The 21,377-nt window shown below is 43.3% G+C and overlaps 1 protein-coding gene across 1 annotated transcript in view; it reads left to right on the top strand.

Moving 5' to 3' along the window:
• The first annotated feature begins 1,295 nt into the window (after positions 1–1,295).
• The window catches only part of LOC131886302 (major antigen-like), a 31,369-nt gene continuing 11,287 nt past the window's right edge, over positions 1,296–21,377 (top strand). The window contains exons 1-13 of the mRNA XM_059234590.1: positions 1,296–1,910; positions 4,991–5,149; positions 5,646–5,742; positions 7,099–7,154; positions 13,101–13,268; positions 13,684–13,851; positions 14,137–14,603; positions 15,036–15,390; positions 15,459–15,641; positions 16,496–16,615; positions 18,982–19,134; positions 20,478–20,666; positions 21,190–21,329. Of these exons, the coding sequence (XP_059090573.1) occupies positions 1,299–1,910; positions 4,991–5,149; positions 5,646–5,742; positions 7,099–7,154; positions 13,101–13,268; positions 13,684–13,851; positions 14,137–14,603; positions 15,036–15,390; positions 15,459–15,641; positions 16,496–16,615; positions 18,982–19,134; positions 20,478–20,666; positions 21,190–21,329 (2,867 nt within the window). The 5' untranslated portion in view covers positions 1,296–1,298. The remainder of the gene's footprint in view (positions 1,911–4,990; positions 5,150–5,645; positions 5,743–7,098; positions 7,155–13,100; positions 13,269–13,683; positions 13,852–14,136; positions 14,604–15,035; positions 15,391–15,458; positions 15,642–16,495; positions 16,616–18,981; positions 19,135–20,477; positions 20,667–21,189; positions 21,330–21,377) is intronic.

Here is a 21,377-nt window from a genome sequence, read left to right on the forward strand (position 1 = left end):
AGAGAAAGAGAAAGAAAAGAAGAAGGAGGAGGAGGAGATGGAGAAGGATGACTGAAGGCTAGTGGCTTGTTACAAGAAGAAGTAGTAGTGGTTCTGGTACCTTTGGAGTCTCCGTGGACAAGACCGAAAGATTCAAAATTTGGCAACCTCGGAGCAAGGGACTGGTTATCGCTTGTTTAGTTAATGGTCCAAGGGCCTTACAATAGTGATGTGAGTGGAAATTAGAGGACATCCCTCTTGAGACTGCCAGGCCAATCGTGTTGTTGTCTGTTCTCTGATTGGCCAAGTGCTTGTGTCCATTTGTCAACGAATGTTGTACTCAGTGTGCTCCAAGGGGTATACATTGAAGTGAGTGTTGGTGGCTGGCAAATTCAATTCAGTGTCATTTTTGGGTAGCTGGAACCAGCAGGACCGTGTACTCCTTCCTCACTCCCATTCTCGTTGGTTTCTTTTGGAAGTGAGTGTGCTACACTGATCCCGTGACATGGTTAGTGCGGATCCAGTGCACGGAAACCAATCCGGCTCTGTGCTTACCGAAATCGACCAAATCCAACATGCTATGACGACAATCCGCTCCCACTATCCAATGCCACATCTTGTTCAATCCAGTGAGGAAATCGGAATGCAGTATGGCGGGCAGGGATCACTATGGGGCAAGCAATGGAGCCCCACCTCTAACGACCTCATCCATTCTCTCCACGACTGTCACCCACACCACAACCGGGACAACTAGAGGCGGTGTTGGCTCAACATACACGCAAGCCATTCCCACTGCATCCGCCACGGGCGTCACCTCTACGGCAGTGGATGCCTATGGAGCTCGGAGTTCCACTCTCGGTCAACAACGCACCTCAAGACGTGATCAATTGACAAGACCAGAACTTGCAGGTGTCGACAAATCCCCTTCGCGGCCTTACGCAGGGGTTGGGTCCACCCGTGGGAGCTCCGTGGGGGCCAGCCGAGGGACCGCCAGGGCTGCCCGGCCAGTAGGCTCGCGAAGCTACAATAATTCACCTTCAGGAGGTTATGGAGATGACTATAGACATGTGCCACAATCAATTTCCACAAGTGCTTTTACAGTAGGTGGTGGAATCAGAGATCACGATCCAACCGGTATGGACCGTGGATTGGGAGATCCTCGAATGGATCGATTAGACAGGGGAATGGATCGCGGGATGGACCGAGGTATGGATCGGGGCGGCATGGACCGGGGTATGGATCGGGGCATGGACAGAGGCATGGACCGCGGCATGGACCGCGGCATGGATAGAGGCATGGACAGAGGCATGGATCGAGGGATGGATCGTGCTCTGGATCATCACCGCTCCACATCGATGCCCGCCGGTCCTATGCATGGCCGGTCACGGTCTGTCAACAGAGGAATGCCGGGTAACCGAGGACCTGGATACCACTCTTTGGACCGAGAGGGCTACGATCGAGAATTCATGCCCATTCGTGAGCCACGTGAACGCTCTCTAGACAGAGATTTTGGCCCTGGCTCCTACGGAGGGCCTTATGGGCGTCGGGAGCGCAGTCTGGATCGACATGACCCATTACTCAATCCCGACGATGGACTCTATAACAGCCGTGATATTGGTCTTCGGGACCCCATGTTGAGTGGGGGCCCCTTGGGGGTCCGAGGGACGAGATTGTCTCCCAATCCTCCGCCTGGCATGGGTCGGGATCCCTACTTAGCTGAATTACAACACACCCACTCGGAACTTCAACGCGACCTGGCCAACCTGAAGAAGGAGCTCGAGCTCACCAACCAGAAACTGGGCTCCAGCATGCACAGTATTAAAACCTTCTGGAGCCCGGAGCTCAAGAAAGAGCGGGCCTTGAGAAAAGAAGAGTCTGCCAAGTACAGTCTCATCAACGATCAGCTCAAGCTGTTGAACTCGGAAAATCAGGTCAGTGTTGCTTTTGAATGACTACGTTGTAAGCGCCCCCATGTTAGATCCCACTTGAAGCACTTCAACTCCGGTTACCTCCTCAAACACGTTTATCCCGAGATCAAACGACCCAATATCGTGTTCAACGGGAAAAGGCGGATGGGAAGGAAAAAGTTGGAAAAGAATTTCATTTTGGCATTTGCCTCCTTGGAATGTGTCACTCGGAGGAACACAACAGGTTTCATCGGAATTTGGAAACTTGCGCTCAAAACTTGGTCAATCCACAACTCCCTTCAATGTCTCCCCAAACCTACGGGCCCCTATTCAAAAGCAATTTATTTTATGGCCTACCTTTATGACCGGAGAAATGAAATTCAGTTATACTCGTACCATTATTCGAACGAGTCCATTCTTATCGTTTTCTATTTGAGCTAGTAGTTTGCTTCTAGCTTTCAAGTTTATGAGCTTCATTCATATCCAGAGTTACTTGTTGTTTTCGGGGTTAGTTCCATCATTATCTCTGTCCCTGGAGTTAGCAGAGCCAATGGGGACTAAGATTACACTGTGCAAGGTCCATTCAAGGGACCAACTTACTTCCTTTGTTGAGGCAGCAAACATCTGATCCGGTCCCTTCTGAAATGGAACGGGATCGTTTCGACGTGTCAGAACTGAAAAAAAGTTCCCTGTCCCAGCAGCGAAGAATGATTGCATGTCTATTTGGCATTCTCGTAATCTGAAGAGCCCCAATCAATAATGAGCCAAAGAATATCTTGACGCAGTCACTCGGCCTCCCATATTTTTGTGCTCTATGAGTTGCTTGATAAGTACTGTACAGTACATTGCCATATACGATACAAGCTTAAGCACAAGGTGGCTTTCGTAAGAGGATTGTTTCAATTCTGCCTGGCAATGTATTCATTACAACGATAGGAAAGGACCCTACGAGACCATTTCTATTGTGCGCTCCACTGTTTATTCTGTATATGAAAGGTCCGTTTCGTGGAGGAGAAGGAAGAGGCAGACTCTCTGCTTGCGAGCACTAATTGGTGAGGGTTCGATATTCCGTGTAAAGACTGGAAATAGGATCTTGGAGAAGTAGTATTCGTTTGCCGGTAGGTAGAAGTTAATTGACGCCCGACTCTTGGTAGGACAGGGATTTTGCCGATAGACAAATAATAGTCTCCCCAGGGGAAGCAAGATAAAGAAGGTCCAGGCTGATTCGTCTTGTTCACTCTATTCCATTTGCACTTTTTTCTGCCTTCCTTTACAATCATTCACTCCCTCACTTAGTACTCGGAAAAGTTTGGCCATGAGATTGAAAGGCTTCCAAGCACCTTGAGAATTGGGAGGGATTAAGAACAGGTGCAAAATAGTGTACTCTAGCCCACTGTACGTACTGTCAACTATACATCCTAGTGTATCCTTCCTATCCCATTGTATGGATCTCTATCCTACTCTAGCCTACTACAATATAATGTGCAAGAAATTCAAAGTTGGAACCCAGTCTTGAAACCTCGGTTCAGAACTGGGTTCCATGTTGGGACGTGAGAGAAAATAAAGATTAGCCCTTGGTTAGTAGCCCAGGGTTGCCAAGGGAACTCTAGAAAATAACGACCTTTGCTTTTGTGCTCAATGTAGTTTGATGAGATCCTTCCCATTCAAGAGTTGTAAGAGACTTGAAAAATAATGAGACTCCTGATGTCTTTAGAATAGTTGGTTACTTTCTTTCATTTGGTTCCATAGTGGGTTCAAATCAAGTGGGGTTCTCGCCAGGAAAAATTGGTTCCATTCCACAAGTCCTTGGAACGAAAGAAAAGAGAAGTTGGTCTCTAACACGACTCTTTGTGGTTATTGGTCCCCAAATCTGGACCTAATTTCTCATCCATTCTTCTTCACCAAAAGAAGTTCCGTCTAGATTTGAGACATTCAGCTAAGTACTTATCCCGGCCACGCCCATTTCATGTGACTATGGAGAATGGAGTGCCAATGGAGAAAGACAAATGATGGGAAAGCCATCGGTAATGCCTAGCCTCAACTCAACTTTGCCAAAGATGACAGTCCAATATTTCCAAGGTCGACTTCGTTTTCCTCATCAATCGAACAAACTTGGCTATTGCACGCAATTCATTCAAGAGTTCCTTGAATATGGACGATTTGCATCCTCTTGCGGTAACCACGCTGTATGATTATTTGGTCTCTGAGTTGGAAAATCCTGCTTGGTTCAAACAAACGGGCTTTGCGCTTTTCCAGGAACTTGAGCCCAAACTTTTTTCCAATTCAATTTATGAGCTGAACTCCTTTTCTAGACAATTCGATTCCCAAAATCGACCCTCCCCCTCCCAACTGTCATTCTGAATATCAATATGGCACAAAGGCTTGCAAATTGTTCCAAAACCATCCCACTTTGATGTGGCATATGTTTGAAGTTCCCTATTTCTTTGGTCAAGCACGAATCTGCAAGCAATGAAAAGCTCTTCTTATTACAGTCAACTGCTCATATTCGTCTGCGGCCTTATTGGCACGTCTTGAGTCAGAGGGAAGGGAGTCTTTCGGATTGCTTAAAGGCTTTTGAGGTCATTTAGGATCTCCTTGTCTACGTTCATACATACAAAGAGCGATAAAACCCAGGTTGGGATCCTCTCGGTGCGAGCTCTTAATCTTCACAAGATGAAAGAACGAAGAGGAATTGCCTTTCCCGAGACCTTTATAACCAATGGAGACAGCTCTTTAGCTCCTATCTGCCTTGGGTGCTGCCACGGCTAGTATGGTGCATGGGCGAGAGAATGAACAAAAAGGCCGAAATGGTTCTCGTTTTTCTCGTACTCGCGTCCAAAAACCATTTTGACCTCTAGAGGTTTGGTCAATTACTGTCACCTTGTCAAATAGCGTTGGACGAGTATAGAAAATGAAGAGATGACCTTTCACGTTTTTGTTCCTCATTCTCTCTCTGCCTCGGCCATTTACTTATCATACAGGGTATCCTTTGAAAACCTTTTTGAAATGTTCGATCCTCAAACTATTGGTTATATCCCCATGCACCTTCAGCGACAAAGACAGCATCCAATTGCAAGTAATGTCTTGCTCTTTTTTCATTACAGAAACAAGCCATGTTGGTCCGACAGCTGGAAGAAGAAGTGGTCAAGAATCGGCAACACGCAAAGGAGACAAATCCAGAGATCAAGGCCCATATTGAGGCCTTGCAGATAGAGAACGACCATTTGACTCGAGAGGTGGCCATCCTGAAAGAAACAATCAAGGTACGTAATAAAGACGATCTCTTGGAGAGTGTTTTCTATATCAATAGAAGCATTGCGTCATACAAAAGTGACACAACATAAGACCTTCCTCGCTGAACCACAAGTAGAAGTCTGTTTTCCTTGGAAAAGCCGTGAAAATAAAGGATGAGGAAGGAGCAAATTCATTGTATTGGGTATTTTTGCTGAGAGTTGCAGAAATATTTCTGTTGGTCCACCTGACAATGAAAGCTTCACTAAATCGGCGTAAACCCTCGGTGGTCAACAACCAATCTAGTCTGGAAAAAACCTCTGAGCCCTCAATTTAGCGAGCAAGGATATTGGTAAACTGAAGGAATGTATTTGCCCTCGCTCTTGTGCGGCAGTACACCCTCATTACTTCGATAGAATCGTCCTTTTAATTAGCGTCGCCTGAATTCAGGAAGTAGTGGCATGACACATGATTGTTTGTAAAACACTTCATGAATTGACAGCTTTTCCCCTTCTCTCTTTGTTTTAGGAGCTGGAAACACGCATCGAAACTCAAAAACAAACTCTTCAAGCACGTGACGAAAGCATCAAGAAACTGCTTGAAATGCTTCAAAGCAAAGGAGAAGGTGAGTTCTCGGGTCCAAAATCCGAAATCGGAACATGTCCATCATTGTCTTTTGTTTCGTTTGAATGAGCGTTGGGGGCACCAGTGTCATTTCGCCTCATTTCCGCCAACAACAAGGTGACCAGATTTTGCGTTTTCCAATGATGTAAGTGTGACGCTGGCCTGGCCAAAATGAAAAGACTCTCGGAAGTATTATCATTGATCAGATATGGTCCAGAAAGCCTGAGAAGCTCATAAATGGGATTGAAAGTGGGGTGGATCGATCATTGTACCGTATTCCTTTTACACACAATCGCTCTTAGGAGGCTTCCACATCCATGTCTTTGCGTCGATGAATCCTTCGACGTTGTGGTGGTCCCGTGATCAATACATGGTAAAGTGTAGACAGAAAGTGAGGAGGGCATCCAGATCATGAGAGTGATTGATCTATGGGCCAAAGAGATATGCGAGGAATGAGGTCTAGATGGTGCCGCCAGATCAATTCCTTGGGCGAGCCGGAGAGACGAGCACCAGGCGAAAAAACGAGACTGAGCACGGACAAAAACTGTTTACCCATTCGTCGAGGTGAACTCGTTCTGGCCCGGTTCCAAGGCCTCTTTTTGTTCCTAAAACGGACTCGAAGGCGGAAAGGTAGAATACCAAATCGTGATGCCTGACTTACTCGTCTGTATCAACTATATATAGCGGATGAGACGGGGAGAAAAACGAACCTCAAGAACGAGGGCGAAGGAGCACATCTCCCATTGTTTGGCCCGAGTGGAAAAATTGCACTGGCTGTTCGTTCAGACTCAATCCAATTGTCACTATTTGGCTTTGGGGAGTTCCAAATCCCCAGTTCACCCGTCCTTAGCCTCGTCGTCCTCGACAGGACTCGCTGAATGTGTCTTCTCTTTTGACTCGGATGTGAGCAAGAACAATGAGAGACGAAGACCTTTTCGCCCAGATCAATGACGTCAGGTGCCAACAGCACTTGAAACAATCAAGATGTCTCGCTCCTTTTGTTATGGGGTTCCCATGCACATTGGCATTTCCTGAAACAATGGATCACCAATATAAAATGTATCTCGTGAAATCTCGTCTTCACACGATATTTGGCGTCACAATCGAAAGTCAGAAGCACCATGGAGCTTGACTTTTCAGGGGATTCAATGAATGCTTTCGGATGAGACGATGAGACTATCAACTCGGAGGCAAGCCAAGAACCTCAAGGCCAAAGCTCTTTGAAAGACACTGATCCAAAAAGAGTGCCTGGAAAGAGTTTAAGCCAAAGGCTGTTTTTTTCCGTTGAGCCTACCAGGTTCAAGCTCAATTTCTGGTGGAAAATTGGGTATTAATCAAGCTTTGGTCTACGTTTCAGGCAAAGAGGAAGAAGCTCGTGTTCATCAACATATGCACGTGGTTGCTCAAAGACAGGTAAAGCAAATGCCGGCCAATAGTTGCCATACCTTCCTTAAAAGCATAGACAAATACGTACAACTTGCCATGACTAAATAAGGGAAAACTGTTTTTAAAATCTAAGCCTTTTTGCGACTGTATTTCTACTATTTCCATTCATTTCCTTTTTTTTGAGGGGGGGGGTCGCCGAGCCCATTCTGCATCAACAAAAGATACGAATTTCATCAAAGTCAGATAACTTTTGCATGTTTGGAGTTAGACTTTATTGGATAAGAATTACGTACCTTGTGCGTGCCTGCATATCCATAATCTGGGCTTGTAGGGACCACCAATGTTTGGGTGTTTTTTCGAGTCATAAATCGTTGTGACCACTCTGTGCAGAACAGGAGGACAAGCAATGATCCCGGAGACCACTGTTTATGTTGTATCTGGCCAGAAAATGGGATCTGGTTGTCCTCTCTCTCTGTTCTCCAGTCCAAGTTGACCAGATTGGCAAAGTTGCAGGTCCAATGGTCCACAAAATGGAAATGAATTTGGTCCTGCACGTCGCTTCCAACTTATGTTGGTGCGAGTGCAGGTTCAATTATAAATGCAGACTATTGACAACCTAGAAACGCACACTTCAAAGTTTTGAAAAGAAAGATAGGATGTTTTTCATGTAGAAAGTAGGAGTTGAGACATCAGCAAGATATATCTGAAATGTGTGGATGTTTTTCTGCTAAGTTAAATGGCGGAATTATTATATCTAATAATGATACTAATTTTGTTGTGACTCTTTGTCATGTCATTGGGTATAATGCATTAAATTGAGTGTGTATTTATAAAACGTGAAATTTAGTTTACCCTCAGTGAACCTTTTTTAGCACTTATTGAGTACCTTATAAGATTCATCTTTGTTCAGGGACGAGTTGTTGTGTGAATGCCATTTAGCGAACAATCAAAAACAAGTTTTTTTTTCTTCAGTAAATCGGAATAAAAGATCTAAGAGGACTCACACAAAAAAAAATTCAAAGCCAAGGTGTCTTTGATACAACTTTTGACGGCCCAAAAAGTTCATAATAAATGGTCCGACTTGTAAGCGAAATTCTGAAAAAGAGCGAGCCAATCAAAAGTTATTTCAGGCACTAGCTTTTTAGTTGGAAATCCTCCCGTAGTTAACAGTACGTAAGAGAAAGTACGATAAATACTGACCAAAGCCAGGTCCATTAAGACCTGACATACCCTCATCGAAAGATCAGCGGGAGCAAAAAGTTGTCGCGTTCAAGGTCCAATTGCTCAAAAGGCTATGCAATTGGTGGAACATATATGTGTTCCATAGAATTGGTCTTTCCGAACAATAAAAGTGGAACACAACGTAGAAAAGAAAGGCCAGGCGGATGAAAACCAGTTTTGGCTATGTTAGCTTTTTACCACTTCTACTCAACGGAGAAAGCCGAAAGGTTCGCTAGGCAGTCTCCAATCCAATGGTAACACTCATTCGGGAAACTTGCTGTGTCATTGGTCCCTTCCCTTGACACGTGAACTATACAACTGTGTGTGTGTAGTGGAGACTGTCATCACTAAAAATTGATATGCATCACCTACCGTCAAAGCATAAATAGAGAGGAAGCTCTCATATAACAAAAGGGACCTTTGCATAACCTGAATGAGATGGGTACTAAGATACGATCCCTTGATACCCAACTTGATGTTTAGAACAATAACGAGGTTCGTGAGCGGAAATGCAATCACTCATTCACAGAAACCTAGTCAACAAATCCCTCAGCCTTGAGATTACTTGATTTTTTTTTGTCACTCATCCTTTGACGTCCTTGAGTGCAAAATTGAGACATGCTAGTCTGGGCCTTTACAACGTTAACCTTTCAATGTGATGAGCATTGGGTAAAGTCTGACCTTTGGCAGCTCTCGAGTTTACATGCAGCTCATAGCTTGCCCGTAAACACTTATCAAACGAGGAACGAGGAGTAGGATTCAAGTCTAAAGTCGAGGCGACATCTGTGGCCAACGAGCCAAGTCAGCCAACTCGAACACCTTCCCATCTTTCCAAACTTTAAAACCATGAATGCACTTTGTGAGAACGAGGGATATCAAAAGAAGAAAGGAGCTTCCCTCTTTCCTCTCGAACCTGGGTGAAATTACATTTGCTATCATGATCCTTGAAGGGCTCTCTCGGAGCTGCTGACATTGGAACTATGTCTGGTTTGCATTGTGGCAAGACGTGTTAGCCGTGTCAAGAGGAAAGCCTTGAGAAACTCCCTGAGAGCTGCGAAACAAGAAGAAAAATTGCCCTCTGGAGACATAGACAAAGATGAAAATCTCTTTGCATTTCAAACCAAAAACATTGCGTTCTAATTCCGCTCGAAGGACCTAGACAAAGGCCTCTCTTTGGATTTTTTTGTCAAAGAACGAAGTCATTGATCTTCTTCGGAGAGAGCGAGCAAGATGCCAAAGTTTTGAAATAAAGTGGAATCTTGATTACAGATTGCCTTGAGAGGCCATGGAAAAGACAGGGAAAACTAATTTCTAGATTGGTTTCCGCCTGCCAAGTTGAAATCCACCGACATAATGAGGACAAACCAGACTGGAACAAAGCCTCGGTTCCATTCATGTCTGGGCCGAGGATAAGAAGGAAGTGTCGTGTCATGATAATTAATCCAACTGGATTTCACTTCCCGCTATTAGACTTCATAGCAAACGATATTTTACTCAGTATCTCTGGGTTCTAACGCTATGATTCAGAATGCACTTGAACACATATCGTCATTGCATCCGATATGCAGTGACTTTCCAAGTTCATGAGCAAAGTTTTTTTCACCCCAACACGAGAGATGATTATTTGTCAACAGAGGATGACGTTGAAACGAACATAGAAATGCATCTCACCGATGTTTGGCACTTCAGTCTCAAATGCCCCCGAAACCAGGCCTATTTTCAAAGCCAAGGAGTGAATCTTAGATCGAAAAAGGTCGTACTATGCTACATAAGTTGGCCCAAGGGATCACCTCTAATTTTTGTGCCTCTCAGAGTCAGACCATTTCCACGTGTTTCACTGTCTTTACGAATGTGACGACAGAATGTAACAAATTCGGAGAAAGTGACAACAGCCTCCTCAACTAACTTGTACCACCAGTCTTTACGAGACCCTTTGGGATCACTCTTTGGACCCATAACTTTTTTATCCCGGCTCCTTGGACTTGAAAATGTTCTTAATCAGAAATGCTCAAAGAGATGAAAAAGATGCTATTATTTTTAGAATTCAGTCCATGCTATTTGATAGTAAAGTTGATAATGTAGGGTGAACGAACGTACAGAAAATTTTCGAGACTAGATTATTCGATTGTGCTTGGATGACTCCAAACTTAAGGCACAGATCAAAACTTTTCAGGTAGCTATACGAATGATCTTGTGGGTAGATTTCTACCCGAACCTCAGAGCTAGGACTTTATTTAATGCTCGGATGAACCTTTCCATAATTTTGAAACACTTGCACATTGTCCTTATAGGACTTTTTTCTCCCAACTTTGGTTTCACTCGAAGCTTGAAGTGGTTTTCCACCGCCATCCTTTTTAAACAGGTCCTTTTTCTGTAAATAAATGGCTCAAATTCCAACCCGATTCAATCAGTAAGCTCTATCAAGGTCCTAGAGATAATTGTACAAGACAATGGCAAATTTGAGGACACATCTAATCGAAGGTGACTAAGGGCGGCTTTACACTAGGATGGAAAACGGTTTGAGGATTGAAGTTGGGGTAGTGTTGTGGCAAGTCCAACAAAAGACTTGAGTCGAGCACAGGACTCCAGATTTTTTATTGTACTCAAGTCGAACAAAAAGACGCATGCACCAAAATATCGCCCCAACACTAGTCCTACTTCAATCCCCAAACCGGATTCAATCTTGGTTTTCCACCCTAGTATAAACTAGTATAAAGCCGGCCTAAGGCTTTCCAAACTTGCGGCTGGATTTGCCGCACGTTTAAATCCAGGGACGTATTTACCATGAGAACCCTTTTCAAATACATAGTTCAGCCACATCTCGAATATGCTTCCCAATCTTGGTCCCAATGTCTGCGATGTTTTACGAAATCCATTGAAGACATGTCTTATTTGAGCTATCTATTGCGAAAGACTTCAGACCTTGGGATTTTATAATGTCCAGCGTAGATACGAACGTTATCAAATCCTTCATGTCTTTAAATGTCTTCCTTTTCTTTGTCCTAGTCCGGGAATAAGGCAAAGTATTAGCGATGGACGAGGCATCTCTTGTGAAATACGCCTTAAGCGCAACCCGCTGGATAAACAGCTATTGAAAAGCGTCAAGTCCTCCTTTGTTTTGAATCGAGCTCCCAACTTTGTATAACTTGTTGCCGTTCTCTCTTCGACGGTTCTATACATTAGATGATCCAATGTTAAGTTTTAAACGAGACTTGGATCGCTTTTTATTAATCATCCCAGACCAACCTTTTATTCAAGGGTGTCCTAGAGCGGCAAACTCGAACGCTTTGCATGACCAAATATTTTACAATATATGGCATTACATAACTTACAGGGTATTTCTTTCCCTTTGTCGGTTATAAACCCGAGAATTAGCAAGAAGAAAATTTGTCATTTACGATTGCATCCAAATCATTTGACACTCCTGTGTCCTTGGGCAGGGACTCTATAGAGAGGAAACGACACGGATTTCCCCTCACCGCCAACTTAGGCCATTGCGTTGAATCAAGACATTAACTCCAGTACAAATAAAACAAGATTATTTTTACTGCATAGTACATTAAGGTGTTTTTTATTAAATAATGATCTCCTTGATATACAACTCCGTCCATATACTAAATATTTCTGAATTAATCTTGAAAATCAGAAGAATAAATGAACATCAAATTAATCAAAAACAATCTAATTGTTTTTCGATTGAAATTGGTGAAATATTGCGTAAAATTGGCTCAACACACATAGATAGAAAATCATCAAGAGTCGTTTTATTAATTGATGGGTAATGTAGACTAACAAAATATAAAAAAATGTATGGAATAAGCAATAAAAGTGCATGTACATAAATTTTAACAAATTTGAATATCTTCGATGGACAATTGATAATTTTGTCTAAACCCACACATTTGACAAAAAAACATCAGGCGGCATTGATGAGAAAGGAATGAGTTATCTTTTTGTAGAGTTTTAATTTCTACTTATTAGAAAGTTTGCATAAAAGGCAGGCATTATTGAAGGGGCACAGAGAAATATCAAAGTACAGTAGACTAGATCTCAATTTGCACTTTGTACTCCAATAAATTGTTTTTCTTGCAAAAGCATCCAAAATACCAATATAGTCAAATAAAACAGGTGCCATATCTCTTAAAATTATTATTTCATGATTATGAAGCATCCAAATGAGTTTAAAGAAAAATACGTAGCTCAGAGCTACAGTATGTCTACTTTTGGATTGAGGGCCATTCCTAGAGTAAGAACCATAGATTCATAACAAATGCGTCAAATTACTTGAAATTTGGTCAAGATGTGTCTGAAAGAATTTTCTACAAATAATATTTTTGGCAAAAGAGAATTTATTGATTGTGTTTTGAGCAAATTCTTGTTTTATCAAGAAAACCTAATTAGCACTTTTCAGTTGTTGTACTTTAAGACATGTTTAAAGTCATTTTAAGTTTATCTGAATGCCTGGTTTTAAGCACATACCATCAATGGTTACGAAAATGATATTAGTCACATATTTTGTTCAATAATTACGCCAATAACTGACATTCAAAAATTTCAGCGGCAAAAGTTTAGGCCTTACTTGGCGGGAAAGGTTTGGTGATCACAAAAAGGTGGCGTTTCCTTGCTTTAGTGTCCTTGCCTTGGGATGCTATTGCATTTCAGTAGTTACATATTTGAATCGAATTTAAGTAGTACTCTATATACAAGTATATACACTGCATTTTAAAATATATACTGCTCCTTTTGTTATAGCTGGAGGACATGCGACATGAGTTGCACAGGAAAGAACAAGAGCTTGTCCAATGCGGAGCAAAAATGAAGACCGTGGAAGAGCAACATGCGGATTATCAAAAGCACATTGCGGTGCTCAAGGAATCCCTCATCGCCAAGGAGGAACATTACAACATGCTCCAGATAGACGTAAGCTCTCGAAAAGAGGTTTTCATCTGGTCCCTTCAGGGCTCTTTCCAGTTTTAATACTGGATTGCAAAACTAGAGACGAGAAAGGTCCATATAGAGTGGGGATTTGCACGTGTTCTTAGGAAGCACTCTTCCATAGGAGAAGGTTCCTGTTCACTAGGTTAAAAACAAGGTATCCAAAGGGTGAAAACTGTTGCCTCGTTCCTCTTTCTTTTCTGGTTCAATTCTCGTTGAGCCATTTCTTCCCATTTTGGTATGCAAATGAAGAGCAACTGGAAACTTATTTCTAAGCTCCCAACTTCAAGAAAGAGACATTGTCGGGTTAAAATAGACTAAAGAAACGCAGCCTGGCATGACTCGCGTAGAAAGTGACAACCAATTGAATTCGTTTCGCTTCATCTTCCTTCATAAACAGGTGGATGAATTGAGAGGTAAATTGGAAGAGAAGAACAAAATGATTGAGAAGAAAACTCAAGCGGCCTTGACAGCCACCCAAGACAAAAACCGCATCGCCAATGAAATCAGTGAGCTCCGCGATCAGGTCGATATCAAGGACAGGAAAGTCAATGTTCTTCAACGAAAGGTACGTATGTCATTCCAATCCTCCTCTTCTTTTGCTTCCCCTTCATCGGTCTCCAACCTCCTTCACTTTACGTTTCCCTTCACATTCACTAGAAGTGGTTCTCTCAGGTTTTTTTCTTTGCTGAAAATGGCCTCAGGGACCACGACGAAGCTTTGCCCTGAGAAATGGGACACGGGTGTCTCCCAAGAGACTGGTTGAAATGGCCGCCAATATAACCTTGTGCATCTTTGATTATGAATGAAATCGAGTTTACCAACCTGGAGGGCTTTTCTTTTTCTGCTGCAGATTGAGAACTTGGAGGATTTGCTAAAAGAGAAGGATAATCAGGTGGAACTGGCTCGATCCAAATTGAACGCCATTCAAGCTCAGACTTACACCTCTGAAGGCACATTAACCAGTCTAGAGGAGGCCCTTAACGACCGTGATAAGCAGATCAACCAGCTCAGAGACCAGCGTGACCGTGCTGAGAAAGACATCAAAGAGGAGAAGGAGCTGCATGAGCGAGAGATCACCGATTTCAAGATGAAACTTCACACCCTCGAGTCTGAAGTGGAGAAGCTCCAAGTGCGCCTGGACAAGTCGTACTCCGAAAAGGATAAGTTGGAGGCTAAATTGGAGAACTCTCAGTCAGAATTGGGCAAATCCAAGGCCGAATTGGAAAAGGCCCATGGCGACACTTCCACGCGCTACTCCGACTACAACGATTGGCGCCAGAAATTCACACGCGCCGAACTGGAGATTGAAAGATTAAGGTATTTTGGCTCATCTTTATTATGATTCACAAGCATGCTTATTGAAACTGAATTTCTTCTATTACTGGTAGTTAGGTGATTAGTTGACCTTTACGCGATTAGTAACGCATATCTGTTTATCAGTGTGGATCAGTGTCGCCACATTTTGCAAACTGAAATGTGTTTCAATTGGAATTTCATTTTTGCTTTAGAAGCGCATTCTTTTCTAAAAGGAAGAAACTTCAAATATGGGCTTTTTGGGGTTGAGCTGAACTACTTTTCAAACTAATTTTAGCCACAAAGGAAGAGAAAAGTTAAAAATATCAACAATGAAGCCCCCTTTGAGTCGGGGTCTAAAATTATCTTTTTTTCTCCTTCAAACTTCTCGCGCCTCTCAAGGGTTCGACTCAAGGGTTTGTAATCATTAAACTTTGATATTTTTATGCCCTACAGAACTGATAATGACCGCTTACACCTCGAGTTAGAGCGCATGAGTCGAGAAGCAAGGGATCCACGAGATCCACGGGATCCACGAGATCCACGGGATCCACGAGATCCACGGGATCCAAGAGATCCACGGGATCCGCGAGATCCGCGTGAGACCAGAGATCCGTATCTGAGCGATAGAGATCGCCGAAGCCGATCCCCGGATCCAAGCTTTGTCGCCCGAAATGCCATTGAGATTGCAGAGCTCCAGGACAAGCTGGAAAAGACCCAAACCGAATTACGACGTGCCCAAGCAGAACTCAGACTCAACCAAAGCGATTACGATCGATCCCACGTGGAATTGGAACAAATGCAGGAGAAGGTAGGGCAATCAGCCCCTTTCTTGATCCCTGGTCATGGGGTCGCTCTATATTTTATGTGTCGTTCCAGATCGAAAAATCTCAAGGTGAAATCTATCGTCTTCGGGCCAAATTGGAAAGCACGCAAACCGAGAATGATAATCTTCAAGACGAGCTAGAGAAAATGCAACAGGCCTTGAACCGATCCTACGCTGACAGAGATAAGATAGTTTCCGATATTGACAAACTTCGAGAGGACTTAGAACGTTCACAGGTACGAATCACATTAACAAGTACAATAGATCTCTTTGATACGATATACATTTATGGAACAAACCCTGGGGCCTGATTTGACCCATTTTAGCTTTTGGGATCTCGTTTCTCTTCTGGAGGTGAAGAGCAACCAGAAATATTATTGGGCAACTCAATAGTTACCAAATGGTTGAGCAAACAAATCCCTAACTTTCCCTGACTTATTGCATTATGAATCAGGACAAGCAACGATTCTGGACTTCATAAATCATGTAAGACCATTAGGGAGAAAAAATATATCTGCAAAAGATCGCACAACATGCTTAATTGACGACCAGAGATAAAAAATCATTGAGTGACAAGCTTGGCTTGTGAATTGAAGCTTGAATAATTTTGAATATTACGATACTCGAGTATTGAGCTTGAGTGGCAGAAAATGCTTCCCTCAAGTTTCCTTTTCATCAAAACATTATTTAGTAACTTCCTAAGGGTCGTCGTCTCTCGCGTTTGCAGACTCTTAAATTAAGAGCAAGACGACCATAGAAAGAAAAGGAGCCGTGGGTGCACTCCCATGGTTGAATGAGCTCATTTCTTGCATGAAAGAGTCGGTGTCCCATGTACCAAAGCCCACATTGTTACACCCTTCTTGATCTTGGGAACATGGCTAGGGAGCCACGATGATATTGCGCCAAAAAAGTTCCCCGCATAACCCACTCGAGATATGTCAAGAAAGACCATCCATGAGATATGTTCATAGCACCTTCTCCCAGATCCAACCATTGACTCTTCAGCGTTATCTCGATCATAGAAAAGACTGGGATTAATACCACTCAAAGGCTAGAATTGTACAATAACCTCGTTTTGATTCCGTTTCAGGCATCAGCGGGCAAATACCAGTTGCAACAAGAGAAGACTCAACAAGCCCTGGAGAAGACGCAGTCTGACTTCGATCGCTTGCAAGAGAAATTCGAGCGTGCTCAGAATGATTCCCGACGAGTAAGTAATACTCGAAGCTCGCATGCATACATATTAATTATCATAAATGTAAAACGAGTAGCCATGCATATATTCATTTTGAAGTAGTTCAGAGTAGAGAGAGACATTACATATAAGAAACGAGGTGCTCTAATTGTCCGGTCTTACCGATTTCCATGGACATGTGCAATGATACATACATACAAGGGGTCCCTTCTGGTTCGTATTGGCATTGTATGCACTAGTTAAGGAAGGGAGGGGGAGGGGGGGACGGAATGGAGGTCCTTGAAGGGATATTTATTCATGCGGGGAAAGCAATCGAATAATGGCTTTGGACCATATTGCATTCATTGTAAATACCCGGACTCAGTTGTGTTCAGAGCGTTTGGTCGTGAGCCAACAAAAATCTGAACAAAACTCTCATGGAATGTGGGGCTTTGTTAAAGGTAGAATTGCAAGTGGCAAAAATTGCCTCTGCAATCAATTTGACAGACTTTATTTGATAACAAAGTACACTTTTGTTCAACCACTGGCCTTTTGTTTGAATGTCAGTCCAATGTCAGAAGCAGTCAAGGTTCATCGTTCTTGCTCTTCACGCTGGACTTGTGCCCCCAAATTGCCTCAAGATCAGTTTCAAGCACCATTATGTATGTGTATGTAGATGTAGATGTATGTTTGTGTGTGTGTGTGTACCCTCGTGGCCAAACATTGCTCGTGAAACCCTTGAAACACGCTTTGGACTCGAAAAGCCTTTTCGCCTCCGATAGTTGTCCTTAAACCCGTCCCCAGCCAAACCCAAGCCACCCTTGTATTGGTACCTCGTATTATGTATTCTTTCAGATGATTCGATCTTCAACACAGAGCTGTTTGAACTATTTGCAGGAATTCAAGCGCAGTAACAGTCAGGTAGACCTAAGCTCCTCTTTCTCGTTCGAACGACCATCACAACTTGACCAGCTTGATCCTGCTCAATCCAATCCCTCTCATGGCACTAGTGCTAATTCTAAGCGCGTCAACAGCATTCGAAATCCTCCACAACTCGATCATGCCCACGTAAATTCATCCAGCTGCTTATTTTTCATGCTCTCTGGTGTGAATTGTTTGCCTTAAAAGACTTGATTTTTGAACTCAGAGTTGGATTGTCATGCGCAGTCCCAGCCAGTTGTTTCTCTTCTCCCCTCATCTTTTCGATATCGAGGCTTTTCACGCAGCTTGGCCTAACACGCACGAACTTCCTGTTTACCATATAGCGTGCTTTCTAAGAGAACCAAATTTGTCACGTGTTTCTTCTGGCGCAAAAGAATTAGTCCAATCGTCTGCTCTCATATATCTTCGGGATGCTCAGATGTTCTTTTGACCTTATTTGGTACCCTGAAGACTCATCCTGGTCATTCTTTTCCTTTCGGGTTCCGAAGCAAGTACTCACATTGCACCACATGCTTTGATTTCCTCAAATTAGCCGAATCTTGGACCAGGGCCTTTTGTATTGGGAGCTACCATCTTTCAGCCCTGCAGTCAAACAATCAGCTAATCAATTGACCTTGGTCAGCCTTGGTCAATATGCTACAGAGTAGAACGAATCTACTTCTGGCCGCGATTGTAAGCGCTTACCAATGTCAATAGTTGTGGTGATAGCATACCGTTCTTGGCCAGACTTGATAAATGTAATTATCCGATCAGAGGCAGCATGATCTCTAGATTTCCCTCTTTCGACGGAGTCACACGAAAATAGAAGGAAAATCTTTTTTTCCGGTCCCAATTCATTCAATGGCATGCACGCCAACGAAACCAGGCGAGGTGTTGAACACCAACGCCTGGGTTCTTTGGAACACTGAGGAGCAGCTGAAACTGCTTAATGCTCACCGAACAGCCCTGAATAGACCGACTGAAGCTAGTCCAAGGACACGGTTTCTCCCTTTCGACCGACCAAGGATGAGAAAAAGACCTTGAAGAAGGCCCAAACCTCCTGCCATTCTCCCTCCTCCTTCTCCTTCTCCTCCTTCTCTTACTCCTTATTCCTGGCACTCCTTACATACTCAAACACACACAACACTCAGCCAAACTGGACCGTTTCTCTCGTTCTTCCTCACTTCAGTATATGTATATGCACTCATGTTGTTCCGTTTGTGTGCATTCTCTGCTACTATATATACATACCATACCATCTACCTTTACTCACAAAACCCACTTGGGGGAACTTTGTACAAAAGAGGCTGAGCAATTGGCTCCTCCATCACTACGTAGAGGGAGATTATTGCATGAAGGACGTTCTCTTTCCCCCTCTACCGGGTGGGAATGGGAATAAATGGAATGAATGAGCAGGCAGAGGGCGTCAAAACTACATTACCCTGCGGCCTCTAATTGTGTTGGGTCGTTGTTCATTTCAGATGCAAGCCGATAAGGAGAAGTTACTTTATGAATTGGATAATCTTCAGTCCCAATTGGAAAAGGCCCAGGTGAATTCCACTCGAATGCAGACTGAGCGCGAGGATTACCAAATGGACCTGGATCGCCACCGGGAGAAGTGCGATAAACTACAGGTACAATTGGAGCCAGACACTAACTCACCTTTTGTGGGCACCCAATCTTCTCTCCCTACTCTCTTTCATCTTTCCCTCCCAATTCCCTTGGGTTCAATCCTTCGCTTCTATCGTTCTATCCGCTTCCCATCTCAATCAATATTTGTTTTTCTTGTGCGCTGAAAATTTGGCCTACAAGATCTGAACAGCATTTCCAGAGCAGAAAACTCATCAGACCCAAGAAGGGGGGGGGCAATTACTGGAGCACGATTTTTCTTTCATCTTGGGATATGAAATCTCGTAAAGATCCCACCACATTCTTTCTTATTGGCTTCACTTGCTAGGTGGGGGGNAGGGGGGGAAGAGTGAAAAATCTTTCTCCATACAACACGTACCTCTCGATATCCTAGGAGACTTTATTCACAAAAGACCCTTTCTAATATCAACCTCTTGTTGGCACATCATCAACCAACAACCAAAAGCCCCTCCCTTCCACTTTTTTTGGCTCGAACAAGTGGAATACTGAATACAATAGAAAAGAAGGAAAGGCATGAATCGCCAGCACGAGTTACCCATAACGCGATTGGAGCGACCTCCTCCGACGATTCAAAGAGAATCCACCTCCCAAAAGATTGGATTGAGCTGAACAACATTTGTTTGAAATATCCATCTCAGGCGTTAACTTGAAGCCCTACTTTTGATACAAGTTTTATATGGCACATGAGGTATACTTGAAAGTTTTAAGACACCAACGACACGTTACTTTGTTGATGCAACTCGCTATTGGCGAAACTTTTTGATCTAACGTGGCGTTTCCTAATGACAAAAAAACTTTCACTTTCCGCTTCCGATACCGACCAGAATGCCAAGTAGTTTTTTTTCTTTTTTTCATGAGTGGTTCAAAAGCGAAACTAGCGCATGTTTCTGATAACCTTTAAACTGGGTTGTAAATGTCAAGCAACAGATATTTTCAGGAAAACTGAGAGACAGTGCTCGGTTAAATCGAAATTTGAACTTGTTACAAATATTGATCCGCGTCTATCTCCTCTTCCTTTGATGTAACGACGTCAGCCAATAGTGGAACTGAGCAAAATCAAATAACTGGCTTTCTAAATCACCGATCCAGAACAAATTAAATCTAGGATCTCTCCAGATCAATTCTCGAAGACATACTTGTTATGTTAGACATTACCAAAATGCTTACTTTGTAAATAGCACCTCTTTCTCTCTTGACTCCTTCGACCGACTACTACTGAACACGTACATGCGAATGCCCCTTGATTCATTGAATTGTACACGAGAAGTTGGCCTTTGTTCTCAAAGTCACGCCCACAACCCCATCTTGACTCCCACATTTGTTGCAGACGGCGCTTTTGAGAGCACAGAGTGATAAGGAAAAAGTCGAAACGGATCTGCTACAGCAACGCGAACGTGCCACCATCATGGAGGGACAAGTCCAGAAGGGCCAAAAGGACAGGGAGACCTTGCAGAACGAAATGGAGATCTTGCTAGACAGGATCAACAAACTCTCTGATATGCTGGACAAGTCTCGGGTATGTACAAGTTATCCTCTCCTGAAAACACAATCAAGCCAACTTCTAGCCCGCTCACACCCTACCCCATCGCTCATTTACAACAGATCTGTACCAGACCCAGGATTACTCTCCCCTTGCAAAGCCCAAGTCGATGTTCCACTTTAATCTGGAGTGAACTTTCCCTTTCTTCTCCTCTTCCATTCTTTCACTCATTCACCGATCCATTCATTTATCTATGTATCGCTCCATCCTCCTGCCTGTCAATTTCTCTGCATTTCGATGTCTTTCCTTTTCGTGGGACGTGATGGACCTTCAACGAACAAAAGGTCGTCGTCACCCTGACTGTCTTTCTACGTATATCAAGTTCTTGATCTGCTCATTTGAGCACATGACAAGGCCAAGAAGGCTCGGCTCACACATCTTGTCGGTTCCATTAAGGCCAAAACATGGGATCCCCAGACGAGGAAATGACCCTCATATCGACAATGCCTCCTGGGTGTTCCACTTTTAATAGTGTTCTTGCTTCTGTTTCATGTTTTAGCGCGAGAAAGAAGAAACCATGTTGGAGTTGGATACTGCGAAAGATCGTTTGGAGATGTCTCAAGCCGCTCACAACCGGTCCGTGGAAGATAAGGAGATCACTCACAAAGAGTTGGAACGTCTTTTGGAAAAATACGACAGGTAGGGCTACTTTTTTGAAAAAGAATATCTCGCTCAACTTGACATTTA

The sequence above is a fragment of the Tigriopus californicus genome, chromosome 9 (genome assembly GCF_007210705.1).
Source record: "Tigriopus californicus strain San Diego chromosome 9, Tcal_SD_v2.1, whole genome shotgun sequence".
NCBI lineage: Eukaryota > Metazoa > Arthropoda > Copepoda > Harpacticoida > Harpacticidae > Tigriopus > Tigriopus californicus.